This window comes from Odocoileus virginianus, chromosome 2 (assembly GCF_023699985.2).
Source record: "Odocoileus virginianus isolate 20LAN1187 ecotype Illinois chromosome 2, Ovbor_1.2, whole genome shotgun sequence".
Lineage (NCBI taxonomy): Eukaryota > Metazoa > Chordata > Mammalia > Artiodactyla > Cervidae > Odocoileus > Odocoileus virginianus.
The window spans coordinates 42,496,172-42,516,627 of record NC_069675.1 but is presented as its reverse complement, the minus strand read 5'-3'; the positions used below and the strand labels follow the sequence as shown (position 1 = coordinate 42,516,627).

The 20,456-nt window shown below is 38.8% G+C and overlaps 1 protein-coding gene across 2 annotated transcripts in view; it reads left to right on the top strand.

Annotated features, from left to right (window-relative positions):
* Nucleotides 1-20,456, top strand: part of LOC110142965 (E3 SUMO-protein ligase RanBP2-like) — a 57,926-nt gene that overhangs the window by 12,392 nt on the left and 25,078 nt on the right. For both annotated transcript variants that reach the window (XM_020902434.2, XM_070478958.1), the window contains exons 2-18: nt 1,351-1,418; nt 2,897-3,008; nt 3,487-3,639; nt 7,083-7,313; nt 7,638-7,783; nt 9,243-9,435; nt 12,144-12,231; nt 13,817-14,026; nt 14,913-15,094; nt 15,190-15,365; nt 15,521-15,644; nt 16,242-16,403; nt 16,671-16,808; nt 16,885-17,031; nt 17,882-18,061; nt 18,147-18,230; nt 20,078-20,213. In XM_020902434.2, the coding sequence (XP_020758093.2) occupies nt 1,351-1,418; nt 2,897-3,008; nt 3,487-3,639; nt 7,083-7,313; nt 7,638-7,783; nt 9,243-9,435; nt 12,144-12,231; nt 13,817-14,026; nt 14,913-15,094; nt 15,190-15,365; nt 15,521-15,644; nt 16,242-16,403; nt 16,671-16,808; nt 16,885-17,031; nt 17,882-18,061; nt 18,147-18,230; nt 20,078-20,213 (2,530 nt within the window). The remainder of the gene's footprint in view (nt 1-1,350; nt 1,419-2,896; nt 3,009-3,486; nt 3,640-7,082; nt 7,314-7,637; nt 7,784-9,242; nt 9,436-12,143; nt 12,232-13,816; nt 14,027-14,912; nt 15,095-15,189; nt 15,366-15,520; nt 15,645-16,241; nt 16,404-16,670; nt 16,809-16,884; nt 17,032-17,881; nt 18,062-18,146; nt 18,231-20,077; nt 20,214-20,456) is intronic.

The window sequence follows — 20,456 nt, the reverse complement described above, 5'->3', positions numbered from 1 at the left end:
ATGGGTGCCATTCAGGAGTGTCTTCTGTAGAGTTCACAAAAAGGAGAAAATGGAAATACTTCATAGTAAACAGTGAAGCAGTGTTAAATTTTTGCAGTTCACCTGCCCCAGGTAACCACTTCTGCACATTAATCAGATTTCTAGTCAAATATCCCCCTTCCCAAGACCTTCCCTGACAAACCTGTCTCTTTCCCATTGTGTAAAATATGTGATGCCTTGTCTGTGCGCCTCCACCCTCACTAGCTAAGGGAGAAGAAACTCCCAGCTAGATAGGCACTGTTAGGGTGCCTGTGCTTTTTGGGATAAGTACTGGTTGTAGCTTTGTCAAAATGTGGTGTTCTGTAGAGAACTGATGAGGTGCTGTAAGAGCATTCTGTCCTGCCTCCATGGAGATTACTGTCTGCTTGTCACCCTTCCTGAAGTGCAAGCTTCCTGCTTGAAGACAGACTTTGTTTACTGCCAGTTCCCCAGCACTCAGAATGATGCCTGGAGACTAGTAGGCACAGCAACATCTAACATCCATATTTTTTAGAAATAAAATCAGTAAATGAAAACATTGCTTTTTTCACATAATACATTGATTTTTATTTTTCTGTGTCCTTCTGTCATTTTCAAAATAAGTTGTTTGATGCTCTGTACTTTAATCATGTGCATATGACACCATCTGGTGTGCTCCAGCATCCTGGACTTTGGAGCCTGTAGACATAAAAGAACCAGGGTGTGGACTTGGATTATTACCAGGAGAATTAATACCAGGAGAGGCAGATTTTATTTCTGCCTCTCTCTTTGAGTGTAAGATAATGGTCTGTGGAGAGGTGGGTAACTGGACCCGGAAGCCCCAGTGCCTCAGTGGCTCTGCAGTACTTTGTTACTCTTCCCCCATAAAGGCGTGCATATGGCAGGAGAAGTGAGGTCTCTCTCTGGTGTACCTTCTCCGCCAGGGAAGTGGGCTCTGTCTGTTTACTTCGCTGTAAAGTGAGAGGAACACCACACGGTTCCTAAGGTTTCTTGCTGATATATAAGTTCTTAATTTCTGATGTCATCTTGTCTTGTTTTTCTTAAATTTGTTTGTTGTTTCATGAGAATTAGACGTAGTTTCATGATTTTAGAACATGTGTGCATTTCTCCAGTCAGTTTTTACCTTTTAAGCGCTAGGTTGCTTCTGTGCTCAGTCTTGTCCAACTCTGTGACCCCATGAACTCTAGCTCACCAGGCTTTTCTGTCCATGGGATTTTTTTCAGTCAAGAATACTGAGTGGGTGTTAGCATTATTACAACAGATTTTAATTCTTATGAAAAATATGCAAAATTCAAATACAAAGAATAAAATAATTCTTAATTTTTTTTTTAGAAGTCAATGAAAGGATTCTATTTTGCAAAGCTGTATTATGAAGCTAAAGAATATGATCTTGCTAAAAAGTAAGTACCAAACTGTCAACTAGCCTTAAGTCTAAAACCAGGGCGTTTTCTTATGTTCTTCTTTGAAATGGATAAAAATGGGTGTTTTAGCAGTTCTTCCTAAGTATGTCCTGGAAATGAGGGATTCATCCCTCAGATTGATGGTGAGGACAGGAGTGGATTATGTGAAGATTGAGTCTAGAATGATGCTTTCTACATGCTTGCTGCTTGTCCCTACCTCGGACAAGAAATTGTCTGGCATTAAACTTTCTCTAGAGATTGTTTTAGGTTAGAATAAAAGAGAACCATGCTTACATCTTGATTTCTTCCTGGTTAGCCTTCTGCTACTTTCATCAGCTAAAAAATAGCAGTGAGTATAAGGTTAAACTAATTGCTGGGCGGGAGAATAGCTTGTGTCAGAGATAACTTTAGTTGACTACTAGTGAGTGACCCTCCAAGGCCAAGAAGGTTGTTGATCTGATCTCCTGACTTTCAGTAGCTTAAAGCTGGAAATTAAGAGGGAGGTAGGCTATTGAAGGCATTGATGGGAAGTTGAAAATTTTGATAAGAAAATGTTAGCACCTTTATTGACCTAGCAGCGATAGTTCCTTACTTTATAAAATGACACTTTTTCCTCCAGTGTTGATCTGTGGTCTGATTCTTCCTGTGATACCGTTCACTGGGCCTAGAAGATCCTTGTTTGTAGTCAAGTCATGTGCATTTGGTGGTATACTGAGTGACTCCTGTGCAGTCCCCTTAGATGTTATTGTTTAAAAGATAAACAGAAAAAAAAAAAGATGAACAGATTATCTTAGTGGTTGTTTGGGAATTAGTGCTCTTTAGTATTTTGCATTATGATAACTTAAATATTTACTGTAATCACTTTGTAATTTCTCTGCAAAACTTTGTAGTGCTTTACCAAAGTGTAATAGAAAAAAGGTAACTTAGGTGTTCATTTCTTATGAGTGGATAGCACTGAGTAAAACTTTTGGTGAAGGTAGCGTTTAATGACAAAGTGAGTGTGTTCTTGACTTTGTATGTGTATGTGTGTCTGGGTGCTGTCGACTTTGTGTGTGTGTCTAGGTGCTATCAGCTCTGTGTGTGTATGTCTAGGTGCTGTCGACTGTGTGTGTGGGTGTGTGTGTTGGTGCTTGTCAACTTTGTGTCTAGGTGCTGTCGACTTTGTGTGTGTAGGTGCTATCGACTTTGTGTCTAGGTGCTGTCGACTGTGTGTGTGTGTGTGTGTGTGTGTGTAGGTGCTATTGACTTTGTGTCTAGCTGCTGTCGACTGTGTGTGTGTGTGTCTAGGTGCTGTCTGTTTCTTCCTGTGGATGCTTCTGAATTTCTGCGTACTCTGCTCTAAGTAAATAGTGGTGTTCATCAGAAAACAGTAGTAATTAGTTTAGTGGTTGCTTAGGATAAAATATTCTCTCTGCATTTAAACACAGTTCTAAATGTGGTATTTTAAAGATTGTTTTTATATTATTATTTCTGAACAGATATATATCTACATATATTAATGTGCAAGAAAGGGATCCCAAAGCTCACAGATTTCTCGGTCTTCTTTACGAAGTGGAGGAAAACATAGAGAAAGCTGTTGAATGTTACAAGGTAAACTGTATAAGGTTAGAACATAACCACACACATAATGTCCAGGTTAATTTATGTAGTAAATCAGGTATGTTTTATGGATGTCTTGAAAACAAGCACTCATATCATCATACTATTAAGCAAAACAGCTTGAAACAGATTTTAAAATATTTGGCCCAAAGAGTGCCAAAGTATTTTGTCATGGAGAGGTTAGCACTTGGAAAAGAATGTTAACACTTGTAAATTTTAAGTTTACTTTAGTGAGAAATGCATGGTTCCTTTCCTTCCCTGCTTCCTTTTCTTTTTTGCATTTACCAAATAAAAAAATTTTTATTCATTTTCAAAAAACTTGCAGACAGTTTAATTTTAACAACTTTGAAGTAACGTGTTGTCATTTAGAAATAGTTTGTAATGGAGTACTTGTTGAGTTTTTAAATTTTGTGTATGAATGTATAAACTTTAGGAATCCTACTAATTTCTTAATTGTTTTTGGTATCAGCGTTCAGTGGAATTAAACCCAACACAGAAAGATCTTGTGTTGAAGATTGCAGAATTGCTCTGTAAAAATGACGTTACTGATGGAAGAGCTAAATACTGGGTTGAACGAGCAGCTAAACTTTTTCCAGGAAGTCCTGCAATTTATAAACTAAAGGTAAAAAAAAACTGAAGAAAAAGCATATAATAAAAGCAGTTGGAGAAAAGTTAAAGACACAGCTATTGCTAGTACTTGGAATTTAAATGACTTAAGTAGTAAGCTGTAAACTGGTGTGGCGGGGAGGGGGATGGGGATCCTAGGGGTATAGACCTTTAGTTGTAGGGGTATAGACCGTTAGTTGTATATAAGTCTGGGGGTGTGACATAAGAGCTGTGACCATTGGCAATAGTACTGCAGTGTGCATGAGGCAGAGTAATTGTCACTGTGGAGGTGATGGCCATTCCACAGTGTGTGAGGTGTCACAGTGTGCTGTTTCACTAGGAACCAGTTTGCTTTCCAAGTGACATCTCATCTACCTTCGCAGTGGTTACTGTTTTAGGGATTCTACTGTTCCTTAGCTATTAGTGGATGGTGGAGCTGAGATTTATTATAAATTGCGCTCTGTCTGGTATAAAAGTTTCACTTCATGGGGTGAAAATTACCCAGAAGGTGGCAGTTTTAAAGAACCATTATGTAAATTTGGTAAAGACTGTGTTATAGGATAGTGAGGTTTTTAAGCAGAAGTTAAAAGTTTCTCTGGTGTGTTATAGGTGACTACTAAAAGTGATAGAAATTTGTTGCTAATGTATTAACTGGCTCTTCATGTTATTCTTTACTGAGTGAAATATAGTTTACTAGGAGACTTCTTGGAGAAAGACTTTCCAAAATGTGCTAGACAAACAGAATTTTGACTGTAATTTTAATTGTCTATTGGTTCCCCCTGCTGTGCAACTTGTTCGATCTTGGTTCCCTGACCAGGGATTGAAACCAGGGCCCCTGCAGGAAAAGCGGGGAATTCTCATTTACATTGTTTTTATCCCTCATTTGTACGTGTTTCCAATAGAATTTTTAAATGTTTTTTATTGAAATAATTATAGATTTTTCTCAGGAAGTTTCAGAGGTTGTACAGACAGGTCTTGAGTGTGCTCCATCCAATCAGAAACACAGAATTTCCCCCAAAAGTGCATGGTTCAATGGTGGTTCCATCTTGGGATTGTTGAACAGTCACCACAGGGTTTGGCATGGGTGCAGTACCCGTGTAGTCCTTGTTCCACCCGTCACGTGTAGACATGCGTATCCAGCACTGCATCACCATGGGGGTGTCTTTCATGCCTCCGTTTCTGTGATCACATTCACCTCTCCTTCCTATCATCCTTAGCTTCTGCCAACTGGTAATTTGTTCTCTGTCTTTATAATTTGTAACTAAAAAATGTCATATGAATAGAAGCAGGCATCATGTGACCTTTTGCAGTTGGCTCTTCATTCTGCATGGTGCCCTTGAGACCTTTCAAGTTGTATGTGTCAGGATAGGTTCCTTGGTTTTTGCTGAGTAGTATGTCCTCATACGGGTATGTTCCACCATTGAACCATTTACTTTGGGAGGAAATTCTGTGTTTCCAATTTTTAGCTATTACATATCAGGTATAAAACAATTGTGTACAGATTTTTAAATCAAAAGTGTCTTTAAAAGCCTGGGAGGTTAAATACTAGTAACATTTTTTTTTCTCCCTGTGATAAGCATCTGGGTTTTAAGTATTAATCAAAAATGTTGTTTCATAGTGCAGATTTGTTTACCTTATTAGTATCTTTGTTTCATGCCTCAAACATAATTTTTCATTGGTCATGACTTTCTTCGTTGGCCACAAGAGTCCATTCCGTTTGGTGACAGTGGTGTTATAGACTATGTGTCTAATGGGAGGGGATTGTTTTCTTGCGGTGTAACAAAAGTTTAATTGTTGGTGAAGCATCCTGATTTTCTTTAATGACTTTAAAAATAATGTTGTCTAAAACTAATAAATCTTATGTCAGATATTTTTCCTGGAACTTTTGGCCTAGAAATCCATGAAATTTGTAACTATTAAGCAGAATAATTCTGTTTCTCCTAGAAGTTGAAGCTTACTTAAGATTAATTTTTTGGCACTTCTTTAATGAACAAAAATATCATTGATAGGAAGGCTTTCTTTTGGGTTTGAGAGTAGAGTTTTTGAAAAACATCTGTAATGGTGCTGGTCTTTTACCTAATTTTAAACATGTAATTGATGTCTAGGGCTTCTTTGAAGTTATAGACCAGGTATAAATTTATGGAACTGGTCCAGGAGGAGATTGATGACAGCACCACTGGGCGATGGTCGGGAGGTGAGTGCAGGAAGGGGAAGTGAAGCTTACAGGCCATGGCTTCCATTTTCTCCATGGAGGATGAGCAGAGATCCTAAAGAGAGGGTCAGAGGAAAGAGGAGTATGAAGTGAACTCTTCAGGGAGTGGAGAAAATGAGTCTTTAGAAGTAAACTAGAACTTTTTTCTAGGCATTGCCAGTCTGGTGGTTTAAGATTATAAAGGTGAATCAGTTGGCCTGGTTGTAATTCCCCATGCTTCCAGATGCCCTTCACATGCTCATCTGTTAGTGCACCGGGGTGGAGACTGCCGGGATGGGGGCTTCCAGGGAGGGGCAGAGAGAGCTAACTGAGGGCTCTATCTGTAAGTAGGGAGTGATTGGATGTGAGACTCTGGTGTTTTAGCTTGACAGGGAAGGAAAGTGTATGTGTGTGTTTTATGGAAAATTAAAAGGACCTTTTCACGCGGAAGAGACAGAAGATGTGGCAGTGAGGCTGTGCTAGCCCCAGGGCGGTGAGAGAATGAGAGGGTTGTTGTGGTCTGAGTGGTTTGTTCAGAGTATGGATTTTGCCACATGGATGGCTGAGGCTGGTGTGGAGTGGTGAAGGTGAAGCTGTGAAACAGCAGAGTGGCCAGGCTCTCCTGTGTCTTGTGCTGCTTGTAGTGATGTATCTTAGGGATAAATGAAGGTAGTTCTATTCCAGGTGCTGATGAGGAGGAGTGGGAGGCGTGGCCAGGTAGCACATCCTTTAGTAAAATGTTATAAACAGTTTTGGGGGAGGAGGGGCATGATCAGGCGATGATGCTGGCAGTGAGTCTGGGAGTGAGTCGGTCACCACCTCCTCCACCTGTACATAGACTGATCGATAAGTGATGGCAGCTGTTTTGGAATGGCACTGTCGTTCAGTAACGGGAAAAGTGAAGACCAAGGAGATGGTGGCACAGTAGGAGCTCCACAGTGGGGAAGTGGGAGCGGGGACTGAGCAGCCTTGAGATCCAGAGCACATGGAGGGTGAGGACACGTGGGTGCAAGGGTCCCTTCTGGTCATGACAGGGGCATGCAAGGATGTTCTGAGTGAGTCCAGGCCCTCCTGCTGCTCTGTAGTCCCAGATGGTTCTCTCCATGTATTTTCTGGAGGTTTAGCTTCTGGAAGTGACTGACGGCACTAATGAGGTATGTAGGGTGGGAATTGACTAAAGCCAGACACAGTGGGATGGTACTCATAGGAGCCATGATGTTTTTAAAATTGCACAGATGATTCTCTAATTCATGGTTCTTTATAAATAGGAACAGCTTTTAGATTGTAAAGGTGAAGATGGATGGAATAAACTTTTCGACTTGATTCAGTCAGAACTTTATGCAAGGCCTGATGATGTACACGTGAACATCCGACTGGTGGAGCTGTATCGCTCCAATAGCAGGCTGAGGGATGCTGTGGCCCACTGCCACCAGGCAGAGAGGAACACAGCCCTGCGCTCAAGTTTAGAGTGGAATTCCTGTGTAGTACAGACCCTTAAGGTAGGTAAGGGCTATTGGGTCTCACAATTACCATGTGTCCCTTTGTATTTAATCACTGCCCTCCAGGACCTAAGTCTCTTTCGTTTATGTGTAGCAGCTGTGAAATGAGCTGATTTTACCAGCATGATTTCAATTTACAATGAGCGGATTCAAGAGATAAATATGAGAAATACGTTTGTGTATTTTTTGGTGTTTTTGTAGGCTGATCTAAAACCAACATGGGTTTTCAGCCTGTGAATGGGCAAAGGGGTTTGTAGTCGTAAAACACTGAGTTTTGTAACACATGATACAGTTTTGTAACTTAGAGTTCTTTTTGCACTACAGGAATACCTGGAATCTTCACAGTGTTTGGAGTCTGATAAAAATAACTGGCGAACAACCAGTCAGGACTTACTTGTAGCCTATGCTAACCTGATGCTTCTCACGCTGTCCATGAGAGATGCACAGGAGAGCAGAGAATTACTGGAGAGGTAGGCCGACCTGGAGAGAGCACTTCAGTGTAAATTACAGATGTCTGTGTTCATTCGTCTAAACAATTTAATGTCATTTTTTCTGTAATGTCCAGAGGTAATACTTAATAACATGGTGAACTACTTAAAAGGAACCCTCTTTGGGGGCAGTATTATAATTGGTTTTGTGAGACTCTGATTCTTAGAGAACTCTATTACTGTTCTTTGTTAACTCTTGTAATTAAGCATCTAGTTTTGGCATGCTTAGTCAAGAGTTGAGCCTGAAAATGCACATCCTCGTTGCTCTTCCATAATTCTGAGGACCAGTGTCTCCACTTGATTAAAATAAATTCCATTGAACAGACATGTCAGTTGGATTTGTATGTCAATTTAGAGCTCGTGGGCTAAACCAGGCTCACCACCTGCTTGTGAGTGGGGCTCCCCTGACACAGCTGTCCTCCTGCTATGTCAGCTGTGTGCTCGCGCACTGCAGCGGTGGAGGCGAGCCCTGTGGCAGAGCTGCTGTGCCCTCAGAGCCACATAAGCATGGGGTCCTTGATGGACAAGGTTGCTGCTCCTTGGTGTACACTCTCATTCTGAAAAGTAACGGTTCCTCCCCCATCTGACACGGCAGGGAGTTCTTTTCACTGGGGTGTAGGAGAGTAAGTCGTTTTCTTGAGGAAGTACTTGGTGTCTTCATATAGGTAGTATGAGGGAGTAGCCAAAAAGACTCAATCAAACTTGCTGATGATTTTAGAAAATATTTAGGACTAGGGGGAAGTGGACATGGTTATATACTTAAAAACTTTTGGTCCCATGAGAAAGTGGTGAGAAAGATGATTTCTTGGTGCTATGATACTACTACTACACATACCTCTTTTAGGAGTCTTGACACCTTCTTCAAGTTCCAGAAGTTCACAGGCTAGAAGAAATAATCTGTTGCTCAGATTTCTTATTATAATCTACTTCAAAATCATTGTTCACATTTCTATTAAGTGTTTGCTTTTGATTTTCTTAGAAAATGAAGATTCTGAGGACCATTAGGATTAAAAAGTACTGATTAGTATGTAGATTACAAATCATAGTGAGATTTATAATTAATTTAACTCTGTAGTTAAACATATAGTAAAAGCAGTTTTTGTATTAATAATGCATGTGTCTTAGTTGTTTACTTATAATGTGAAATGGCATGTTTATTGTGAGAAATTTCAACTTTGAATTAAATAATGAAACTATATGATCGAGAAGATGTTTTGGAATAAGACATTTTGGAGGTTAAGCTTGAAATATAGGAAGTATGTCGAATAACACGAAGCACTCAATGATTCATAATTCATAAAACAATGGATTGTTGGGAGTTAGGTGTGGAAGGTGATGCTTGAAGTAAATTCCTTTCTCAGTTTTATTTAGAATTAAATAATGACACGGAATTATTCACAGTGCAGTAGTTTAACACCTATTTAATACTTTAATATTCCAGTTTCGATAGTGCTCTTCAGTCTGTGAAGTTTCGTGCAGGTGAAAACGAGGAGCTCTTTGCTACGTTCCTGGAAGTGAGAGGACATTTCTACATGCACGCTGGGTCGCTGCTGCTAAAGATGGGCCAGCACAGTGACGTGCAGTGGCGCGCGCTCTCGGAGCTGGCTGCACTCTGCTATCTCATAGCCTTCCAGGTAATCGCTCCCTGTCTGGCATGCCCTTGACCTTTCAGTAAAACTTGATTGTGCATCACATGGGGTATGTCCTGATATGTGTTGAAAATGGGAAGAAGTATGTACAAAGTTAAAATGAAATACTTTGATGGGGAAAAGAATAACAAGATTTATTAATATACAGTACTAGTGAGGCGGGTGAAACAGGTACACTGAAGCATTGCCGGTGGCAGTTGGCATTGCTTTGACTGTTTGGAAGATCATTTTGAAGAATTTGATCTTTTTACTGTACCATTTCTCAGAACCTATAAGGAAATAGCCTCAAGTATGGATAAATCATTCAAAAAAAGATACAGAGATACAAGATACATAACTTGGATGAAAAGCTAATCAGTAAGTCAGTTTTGGGGCACAGTTGCATAAGCTATTATAGAAGGCTGTTTACCATAACTTTTAACATGTTAATTGGAAACTTAATTTTTAATATTTATACAACATTAACAGTATATTTACTACACAGCTGCATACTTATTCATCCTTGGAAACATGAAACAACTTTACGCATAGAAAGTGACATGAAGAGAATATGCCAGAATGTGAACCTTTGTTTTTAGATAATGAGATGTTGGCTCTTGCCCTCCCCTCATCCATTTTTGCAGTTTTAATGTTTTCTTTAGTGAGCTTGCATCATTTCTGAACTGAAAAGAAATGAACAGTCTTCCACAAAGTGAATTATGCCTAGCTTGTAGAAATTGTTAGCTTTAGAGAATAATCGTTTGCTTGAGAGAAAGAAAAAGGGTTTCACTGTAAAATGACTGTTGGAGGATGTTGCTCTTTGTAGTTCATATCACTTGGGCCTTTTAAAACCTGTTGAGGTGCAGTCCACAGTGCTGCTGTTAGCTCAGCAGAAGCATTTTGTTCATAAGGAATTTATTGGTGAAAAGTAGTGAAGTTAATGAAGTTTGCTAATCTGTATAAGCACTAAAGTGTTCTTATGATTAATATTTTTATAGAATTATCAAGTAGCTAACAGCTCTCTTTACTGGAAATTGAAATGTATTAAATTTTTTAAATGAGTATTTTTATGCTGACACAGTCAACTGCTCTAAACATTGGCCTTTTAAAAATTGAAGTATTGTTGATGTACAATATTGTATAGGTTACAGGTATGTAGTACAGTGATTCACGATTTTTAAAGATTATACTCTGTTCATAGTTATAAAATGTTGGCTGCATTCCCTGTGTTGTATATTATACCCTTGTAGCTTATTTTATACACAGTAGTTATCACCTCTTCACTCTGATACCGTCCCCCTCCTCCCAGCAGTAACCACTAGTCTCTGTTCTCTATGTCTGTAAGTCTGTTTTTTGTTGTATTTATTAGTTTGTTGTATTGAACTTTGACCTTTTTAAATAGTAAAAACTACATCTCCCTCCTGATTGATTCTGCAGCTGATTGAATGGTAGGGTTTTCAGACCCTTGATTAGGGACTGCGGTAGTTCTAGTGAGTTCAGTTGGTCTCTGACATATTATTGTCTGACTTACAACAGTGACTTGACAATGGTGTGACAGTGATACCCATTCAGTAGAAACTCCACTTCGAGTTTTGAATTCCAATATTTCCCTATGAGCACAGAAAACATAGCCTGAGTACAGCACTGTTATTTATTCTGATGCTTGGATGTTAGTTCATTCTGTCGCTGTACCATAGTTTGGGTTTCATTAAACCGATGCCCTAAAACCGAGATATTGCTATGCTACTTCAAAATAATTCTGCAATGACTACCTTGTGCCATTTCCCATGTGAAAATTTGGGAGTGGAATGAGTTCGAGTGACAGATGGCAGGATCAATGTGTATCTGTGCATTTATAGTATTCTGAGCTATTGCCAAATTTCCAGCCTCACAGAGGCTGTACCAGATTATACTGCCATTCAAAATGTAAGAAAATCACTAGAGTTTTGACGCCATTACACCCACTGTCTGTGTAGTTACTTTCAGGATGGTAAGTGTTCATTGGCTGGGACTCAACGTGTCAGTGATGGACATTTGCAACTTTTCAAGGTAGCCTGTCTTATTTTCGGATAATTTGGTTCTTAGTGCTTCCTTATATGGAGTAAAAATATTTCTCAAGCCACTACCCATTGGTGGTGTTCTTTTTCTTTTGGTGTTCCCTTCTTTTACAAGATAAATTTTCTTAATACTCAAAGGCAGCCTTCATCTTCTCACCATTCTGTTTACTTGTAGTTCTTCCATCTCTTCTTCATAGGACAGGACTTGGAGCCCTTTTCTTGTCTAGGTTGTTCCCATTACCCTGGTGGTCTCTCAGGTGGTCTACGCTCTGGAAGGGTGTGGCGTTTCCATGTCGGGGGCGGTGGGGGGGGGGGGGGGTTGTCCAGTGCTGGGTGGTGGAGAGCTGTCATCTCCCAGGCTGCTCCTAGTCTATCTGTGCAGGGTAGAAAAGGTCTCCAACCAGATGCTCTTGTTTCCCCAGCTGTAACTCCAACATGTTCTTAGTGGAAAGTAATTTCTCATACATGCTCTTTGTAGGCATCTTTTTTAGATTATCTAAATTCTCCAGTTCCCAGTGTTTTGCAGTTGGATTCCCAACTCTCTTTAACCATTGACTGTTTATTCATTATTGAAGAAAAGTACAGTGTAACAGAAAGGAACATTTTACTATTAGAAATGTATCACTAAATTAAGATTTTTGATTCTAAAATAATTAGGTTCCAAGACCAAAGATTAAATTAATAAAAGGAGAAGCTGGACAAAGTCTACTGGAAATGATGGCCTATGATCGTCTGAGCCAATCAGGTACTGGTAACGTTAAACTGATTTTATTTTAAAAAGAAAAAAGAACTTTTTCCTTTTTTGAACACATTTAACCCATTCTTAATCTAGCTGCTAGAATCTCCATCCAGAACATTTTAGAGCACCTCTGGAACTAAGAATCAGTTACTGGTTTGCTAGCCTTTGGGGATAAAAGGTGAAAAAATTAGGGATCTCTGTCTTCAGGAGCTGACAACTTAGAAACAAAGACAGAAGGTGTATATTCGCATACTGTTAGGCTGTTGGAATTTGTAGATTTATTCCCAGTTCTTACTATTTGGGTTGGATCCTAAAGGTCTGTTACACTCTCTGGCTTTCCTAAGGCACAAACTTGAAAGTGTTCATGTAGCCAGTGAGTCAAAGTGAACTGAAGGCTCTGTAGGGAAATGTTTCTGTAAGAGGCAGTTTTGATGTAAAGTTGAAGGGCCTTCATTAAGAGTTAGGAAATGATCTTAAATCTGAGTAGCTGTAAGCTGGGGTCTGTAGGTAGACTGTTGGTCAAGGCTCCTCTGTCCCACAGCTTACTTCTTTATAGGAGACAAACTTTGAGTCCTTGAAATGATCTTTTGTTTTTTTCTCAGATCTCCCTTCTACCTTTGCAGAGGGTCACAGTTTGTAAAATGAACTGTGTTGTACTCTCTTTGATCTGGGCCTGCTGAGCTTGTCTCTGCAAATTTTTGAAGAGATAATTGTCTGATAGTAATGAAACCTGACTGACCAGCAGAATTACAGAAAAAAAGTTCTGTTTTTTTAATTTCAAGCAGCCTGATTGTGTAAAATTCACATAATGATATTATTCACCTATTTTAAGTGTACAGTTTAGTGGTATTTTTAGTATGTTCACAAAGTTGTGTGATCATCACCATGCTTTTAGGATATTTCCATTACCTCATGAAGAAACTTGGTACCCATTAGCAGTCACTCCCCATTTCCCTGCAAACCGCTAGTCCTGGGCAGCCGCCAGTTTTCTGTCTCTTTTATCTCTCTATTCTGGACATTTCGTATATTGAATTATACATGCTGTGGTCTTTGGATTACTGTCTTCATTTACTTAGCATAGTGCTTTCAGGGTACATCCATGTGTACTAGAACTAGAACGTGAACTAGAACCTCATCCAAAGAGTGTTTTAAAGTAGGTTCAAATCTGTGGAATCATAATCTCTGGGACTGGAAGTCTAGAACTTAAACAGAAAGATTTTGAGCTCTTTTAAAGGATGATTCTGACCAGCCAGATTTAGAAATTTGGTTATCAAGACAGAGAATTTGAGCTTAATCCTGTTCTCCTGTGGCCACTTGAATCCCACACTTTTCCAAATGGAAATCCTTTTGGGATTTTTCACACACATTTTTTCCTTTCCTTTTACTCTAGCACATAGACACAGATGCTTTGACACCTGTAATCTATTCATTTTTCACATCAGCACCCTTTTGGGTCCAGCTGTGGTTGTTGGGCTGGAGAGTTCATTTTGAGAATGTCATGTTATTTCCTCTTAGGGTAAGTGAATGAAACTGTTGAGAAATGTAACTTTAATCTATGTCTTTTAAATGATGGGAATAATTTGTTTTTCAGGGCATATGCTGCTAAACTTAAGTCGTGACAAGCAAGACTTTTTAAAAGAGGTTGTAGAATCCTTTGCCAACAGGAGTGGGCAGTCAGCTTTGTACGATGCTGTGTTTTCTCGTCAGTTACCTAAGGATAGCTCTTTCCTTGGTAATGATGATATTGGAAGCATTGATGTACAAGAACCGGATCCTGATGAGTTGGCTAGATATGATGTTGGTAAGTGGTATTTTTCTAAGGAAAGACTTTGCATTTTAATCCTTTTACGCCAGGAGATACACAATAGCAACAGGGGGATTATCCAGAAATGACGACTTAATTTTTTGTGAATTACTTTCAAGGTTTATGGGGGGAGGGTAATATGAGATGTTAGTAGTGGTTGTGGTAGCATGTGCTTTTCTTCTGAATAGTTCTGTACACGTGATTGGTGTCATGAATTCTCTCTTAAGTATCATTTTGGTGCTAATACAATCTTTTTAATGTAGCTGTAATGTACTTGCCAGTTTCTGTCTGGAAGCTAAGATGTTTCCAAGTTTTTTCACTTACGTTAAAAATACTGATGACAGTTTTTAGGTGTCGCCATTTCATTTTTTTTTTTCTATACAGTTTCCTAAAAACATAATTACTGGGGTAAAGTTGATGGACATGTTTGTCTTGCAAATTGCCGTATTACCAGAAAGCTTGTTCCTCTTTTATGCTTTCGGAAGCCCATAAACTTTTTTAGTATTGAATTTCTTAATTTATTAATGTAGTGGTATCCCACTATTTTCATATTTCTTTACTGAAAGGAAGATCTATTGTTTTCAAGATTTATTATTGGATGGCTATTCTTTATTTGACTCTGTCAATAGATTTTGTTTTATTGAGTTCTAGTGAGGCTCTTTTTTTCCTTCAAAAGAACTTTTTCCATCAAAACTGTTTTTCTTAAGAACACTAGACTTTGCTTATAGATTTTCCTTGTACTCTGATATGGAAAAGTAGTTATAACATTAAGGTACATTTAATATTACTATGAGTCAGTTGTTTTATGTTGGCAAAACTGATGGCACACAAAAATTTCCAAAACCTCAAGCCAGTTTTTTTGTTTTTTTTTGCTTTCTTTCAGGTGCCATTCGGGCACATAATGGTAGTCTTCAACACCTCACCTGGCTTGGCTTACAGTGGAATTCATTACCTACCTTACCTGCAGTTCGAAAATGGCTAAAACAGCTTTTTCATCATTTGCCCCAGGAAACCTCAAGACTTGAAACAAATGCACCTGAATCAATATGTATTTTAGATCTTGAAGTAAGCATATATTTTAATAACTTAAATACCATGAACACTTTTTTTTCCCCTAAATTGATTTTTTTTTTTTTTTTTTTTTTTTTTTTGGTAAATAGGTATTTCTGCTTGGGGTAATATATACCAGCCACTTACAGTTAAAGGAAAAGTCTAATTCTCACTGCAGCTTCTATCAACCTCTGTGCTTGCCACTGCCTGTGTGTAAACAGCTTTGCACAGAAAGACAGAAAGCATGGTGGGATGCAGTTTGTAATCTAATTCACAGAAAAGCAGTGTAAGTAGTAAAAACAAAAAAAAAATTCCTTTAACTGCACAGAGACTTAATTTAATTCTCATGTAAAGTTTTAATTATCATGTGATGATTAACATATGTGTAAGTGTTGAACTGCATGTTTATAAACCAATTTCATTAAATAAAACTTTTTTTAGACCTGGGACCTCAGCAAAATTGCGACTTCTAGTTCAGCGTGACATAAACACTCTACGAGGCCAGGAAAAAACTGGCCTTCAGCCTGCTCTGCTTGTGCACTGGGCAAAATGCCTTCAGAAAACGGTGAGTTCACTGAAGTGGAGCAGTTTGTAAGAACATTACCTTAATTTTTTTTAATGACATACTTGACACTGAAAATTTTTTGGTTTTAGAAACAGTAGCAATGTGTTCATATTGTGTCAGGTGAAATCTTATTTTCTCAGTCTTGCCACAAAGTAGTTAGTATAGTTTGTATGTATATGCTTAGAACAGTGCCTAGCACAGTAAGTGTTACCAGGTATTAGCTGTTACTATTACTTAGAGTTACCAACCTGAAGATTTTTTTAGCTGTTGGGTAACACAAGGCTCTATAGGTAAGGGCATTATAGACCTTGCTCAATATTTGAAGTCTGTTCTGTGGCACCTATAGCAACTTCACGAACAAAGAGGAGGCTGCCCGATTGGTTAGTGTCATTGGAGGTATTTCAAAATTGGGTCTAGAATGAGTGCTGGTGGTAAAGTGCTTAGTTATTCTAGAATTTGGAAAGGTGAGCATATGACTTTCGAGATTATTTTATTTTGCCTAGGATTTGAAGTTTTAGCCAGTTCAGAACATCTGCAAATGAGTTTTTGAATCTGTTCATTTGTGTCTATTTGTGTGCTTCTAACTTTGTATTTTAGGGCTTTGATCTTAAATCTTTTTATGATCAACGAGAATACATAGGCAGAAGTGTTCATTACTGGAAAAAGGTTTTACCATTGTTGAAGATGATCAAAAAGAAGAGCAGCATCCCTGAGCCTGCTGACCCTCTGTTCAGGCATTTCCACAGTGCAGACATTCAGGTAATGGAGAGTCCCGTCGTGAACTAGCTGGAGGTCTGGGCTTCTAGTTTATAAATAAGGAAATGGAAGTAGAAACTGCTTATATTACTTGCCCGACTATTGAATGGTAGTCTTGTTTTCTAAGTCCTCTGTCTGTCACAGATGCAACATGACAGAGAAGAACACTGAGATGCTGATCTCATTAGATCGTGTAAAATCGTTGGGAAATATTTGGGTTTGATATTCTGGGTAGAGGCAGCTTGACTGAAAGTTACCCAATGTGTTTAGGCATGTGAAATTGGTGAATATGAAGACGAAGCACACATAACATTCGCTATGTTGGATGTAGTTAATGGAAATATAGACGATGCTATGGCTGCTTTTGAATCTATTAATAACGTCGTTTCTTATTGGAATCTTGCACTGGTAAGTAGTGTGGTAGTTGAATTAAAGGGCTTTTGTTTTAAAACATAATTGTTTCATAAAGCACTCCTGTGTATAGCTTTTTCACAGAAAAGCAGAAGACATTGATAATGATGTGCTTTCTTCTGAAGAACAAGAAGAATGCAAAAATTACCTGAGAAAGACCAGGGACTACCTGATAAAGATTTTAGATGACTGTGATTCAAATCTGTCAGTAGTTAAGAAAGTAAGTTGCAGATTTTATTTTCTTATTATTGCTGACTAAGTGATAAGGAATTTTCCCTTGATTTTATATTTTGGTAATTTTAAAAATGCTTAGTGATACCATATTAATGCACAGAAATGGGGTGTTTAAATATTTAATTAGTAATACTTTGCCTTTGCCTTTATATGTGTGTGTGTGTGTGTGTGTTAAATGTGGACATTTAGGTTTATACAGTTAGAAAAATGCTTGTTGGAGAATTAGAAAAGGCTGGCATTTAGTTTTGTTACCTGGCGATGTATTCAGCACATGTTGCCACTGAAACTAGTTCTGTGTGGACTCGGCAGTTAAACATGTTAATGAAATCGGGTGGTTGCCTGTGATGTTGGGACGTTTCTCCCCTCGTCACTGTCTCCTGTGACCACCTTTCCCCAGCTGTCAGCAGTTTGAGACTGTTGTGATGGGATTAACCTCAATGACATTCAGCCTTCCACCTGTTTTATTCGTGAGTTTGTGTTGCTGCTCTTGGATCAGGGTTATGTTTGGTGCATGCCAGCTTCTGTGTTTCTCCTCTCCTCTCATTCAGAATCAGTGAGTGAGTGGCAGTGACTTACTTTGCTCACATGGAAATACTCCCCAGTTAACATTGCGTTGCCCTTGCTGCCGCCATCAGGAGGGGTAGACACAGCATGGACTTGAGGGTTAGGCGACTTTAGATTGCACAGCATTTTCTGTGTGTTGTTATATAAAGTACAGTGTGCTTGTCACATAGAAGTATGAAAATGTAAATTAGTAAGATAAAAATTTTTATTGAGAGTTCTTCTGTTGGTGATTTTGCAAACTAAAGATGTTGATTCCTGCCTTTTATTTCTAGTTGCCTGTGACCCTGGAATCTGTGAAAGAGATGCTTAATTTAGTCATGCAGGAGCTTGATGAGTTCAGTGAAGGAGCGCCTCTTCATAAAAATGGGTCTTTGCGAAATGCAGATTCAGAAATAAAACACTCGACTTCATCTCCCACCAAATTCTCTCCATCACCAAATAGAAGTTATAAGGTAAGTGGAAAAGAGAAGTCACTTTACTGCAGAATGTGTGTTTAAAACACACATTTTAAATACTGTTTCATTGTTATTTTTTCAGTATTCTCCCAAAACACCACCTCAGTGGGCAGAAGATCAAAATTGCTTATTGAAAATGATCTGCGAACAGGTGGAGGCCATTAAGGTAAATGCCTTGATTTTTCTAAACTGTGCCTATCTTATTCCAAGATTCCTTCCTTGACCACTTTCTCATTCATTTCTAACACTGTTCCAGATGTTCCTCTGCTGCATGACTGTAGAATCATACTGTGTTTCACATGCTTCCGTCTTGACATTAGCTTATTTTTGAAATTACTTATGTGTCTTTATCCTCCACAAGATGTGACTCTTTCAAAGATGGAGACTCATATCCAAACCATGGCCCTGTTCCCAGCATAAAGGAAGTCCCCAGTGATTGAGTGAACTTAGCGAGCTATAGTCTTCATACCTTGGTTTGTGAGATTATAGCTTACACTGCCTAGTGTGTATGTCACATTTATAGCTAAGACTTCACAAGTGGTCTAAACTTCAAAGGGTCTCTCTATCTTTTTATTACTTCACATGAATTTGACTTAATTATGTAAAGACGCAGGTGTCTGTACATGATTATGCTTTAACTTTATGAAAGTGACCTCAACTGTAGCACTCAAAGAAACTTTACTTCTTTGGAATTGGAGGTGCAAGTTGTTTCATGCTTATTGACAAGAACTAAATCATTCATGCTTCTAAAATCATGCCAAGGAAAGTCTTGAAACCTGTATTTTTTTGCACTTTTCAATTTGCATAAGAATTTTGTGTGTTAATTTTGTATAATTGTGACTTGCATGATACTACATACTAACCATGTAGATTTCTGGCACCTACATGGTGTTCTTGTGTGCCTGGAAAGCTAGGGTCTAATACTGACTGCCATTGATGCACAACTTTGGGTCAGGCACTTGCTTAGCTTTCTGTCTGTCTTCTCATACATAAAGTGAGACTTGTCGAAACTAGTTTTCATCATGTGTTCTGGTTGTTTGAGTTTTAACATTATGTTTATAGCTTTAATTGGATGTTTAAATCTATGGTCCAGATACTAGTAGTGACCAGTTAAATTTTCCAGCTGATTCCATTTGTTTCTTACTTTCAGATATATACCATCTGGACTAGACACAGTATAGATGATGAATGGGAAAAATTCTATTTAGTTTGAAAATTTACAGTGTATTTTTTACCTTAATAGTTACAGGGTTTTTTTTTCCCCAGGAAATTTTTATTCCTAAAATACTTCTTTTTTTTTTTTCTCCACACCACCTGGCTTGTGGGCATCTTCGTTGCCATCCCCTTCCACCCACCCACCCAAGGATTGGACCCAGGGCCACAGCAGTGAGAGCACTGAACCTAAACCACTAGACTGCCAAGAAATTTCATCTGAAACACTTGTAGAAGAAGAGGGTAGCCATGCTGGATCTGTCTCTGACCTCATTATTATAACTTACTCCTGAAAAGTACCTGCCTTATAGCTTCTGGGGTTGGGGAGGTGTTACCTTTTTCTTGTCTGATCCCTAACCACTGGCTGTCATCGAAAGACTTAGTAGTTGGTGCTCGAGGGCTTACTTGCTCTGAGGCATGTGGAATCTTCCTGGAGCAAGAGGATATAACCCGTGTCCCCTGCATTGGCAGGCAAATTCCTATCCATTGCAGCACTAGGGAAGTCCTGAACAGAACTTTAGAAAGATGAAGTAAATGTAGAATGGAAAGGGAGATGAATCCATTTTTTAGGTTAGAACTGACTCTAGATTGAGTGGATACGGTAATGATACTAAGGAGGGAAAAGAATGGGAGCAAAAAACAAGCTTTAAGAAATTAAGAATCATGTTTTACATCAGCACCTGGTACTCAGATCTGACTGTGGAGTATGGACTCTCTGAAGGCATCATTAGGCATTAAATTTGCTCTAGCACTGTTTATGCCATGATATAACTGCTTAAAATTGTTTTCTTCTTCCAACAGAAAGAAATGCAAGAGTTGAAACTAAATAGCAGTAGCTCAGGGTCCCCTCATCGTTGGCCTCCAGAGAATTATGGACCAGACCCAGTGCCTGATAGTTATCAGGGATCACAGAATTTTCACGGGGCCCCACTGACAGGTGAGTTGGCAACTGAATAATCCCAGGTGTTAGTGATGATACTGTACTGCTGCCTCCTTCAGTTAGGTAATTTGTGAAATCACCTTGTCTGTGTGCCTTAATTTATTACATGTTTGTGTCTACCTATATGTTGCTTAAGCTTTATTTGTTGTTACCAAGATTTTTTATAACTCCAGAAACAAAATAAGCTTTATCTGATCCTGTTTATGTAAAGGCTTAGAGAACCCTTTACTGCACATCTCG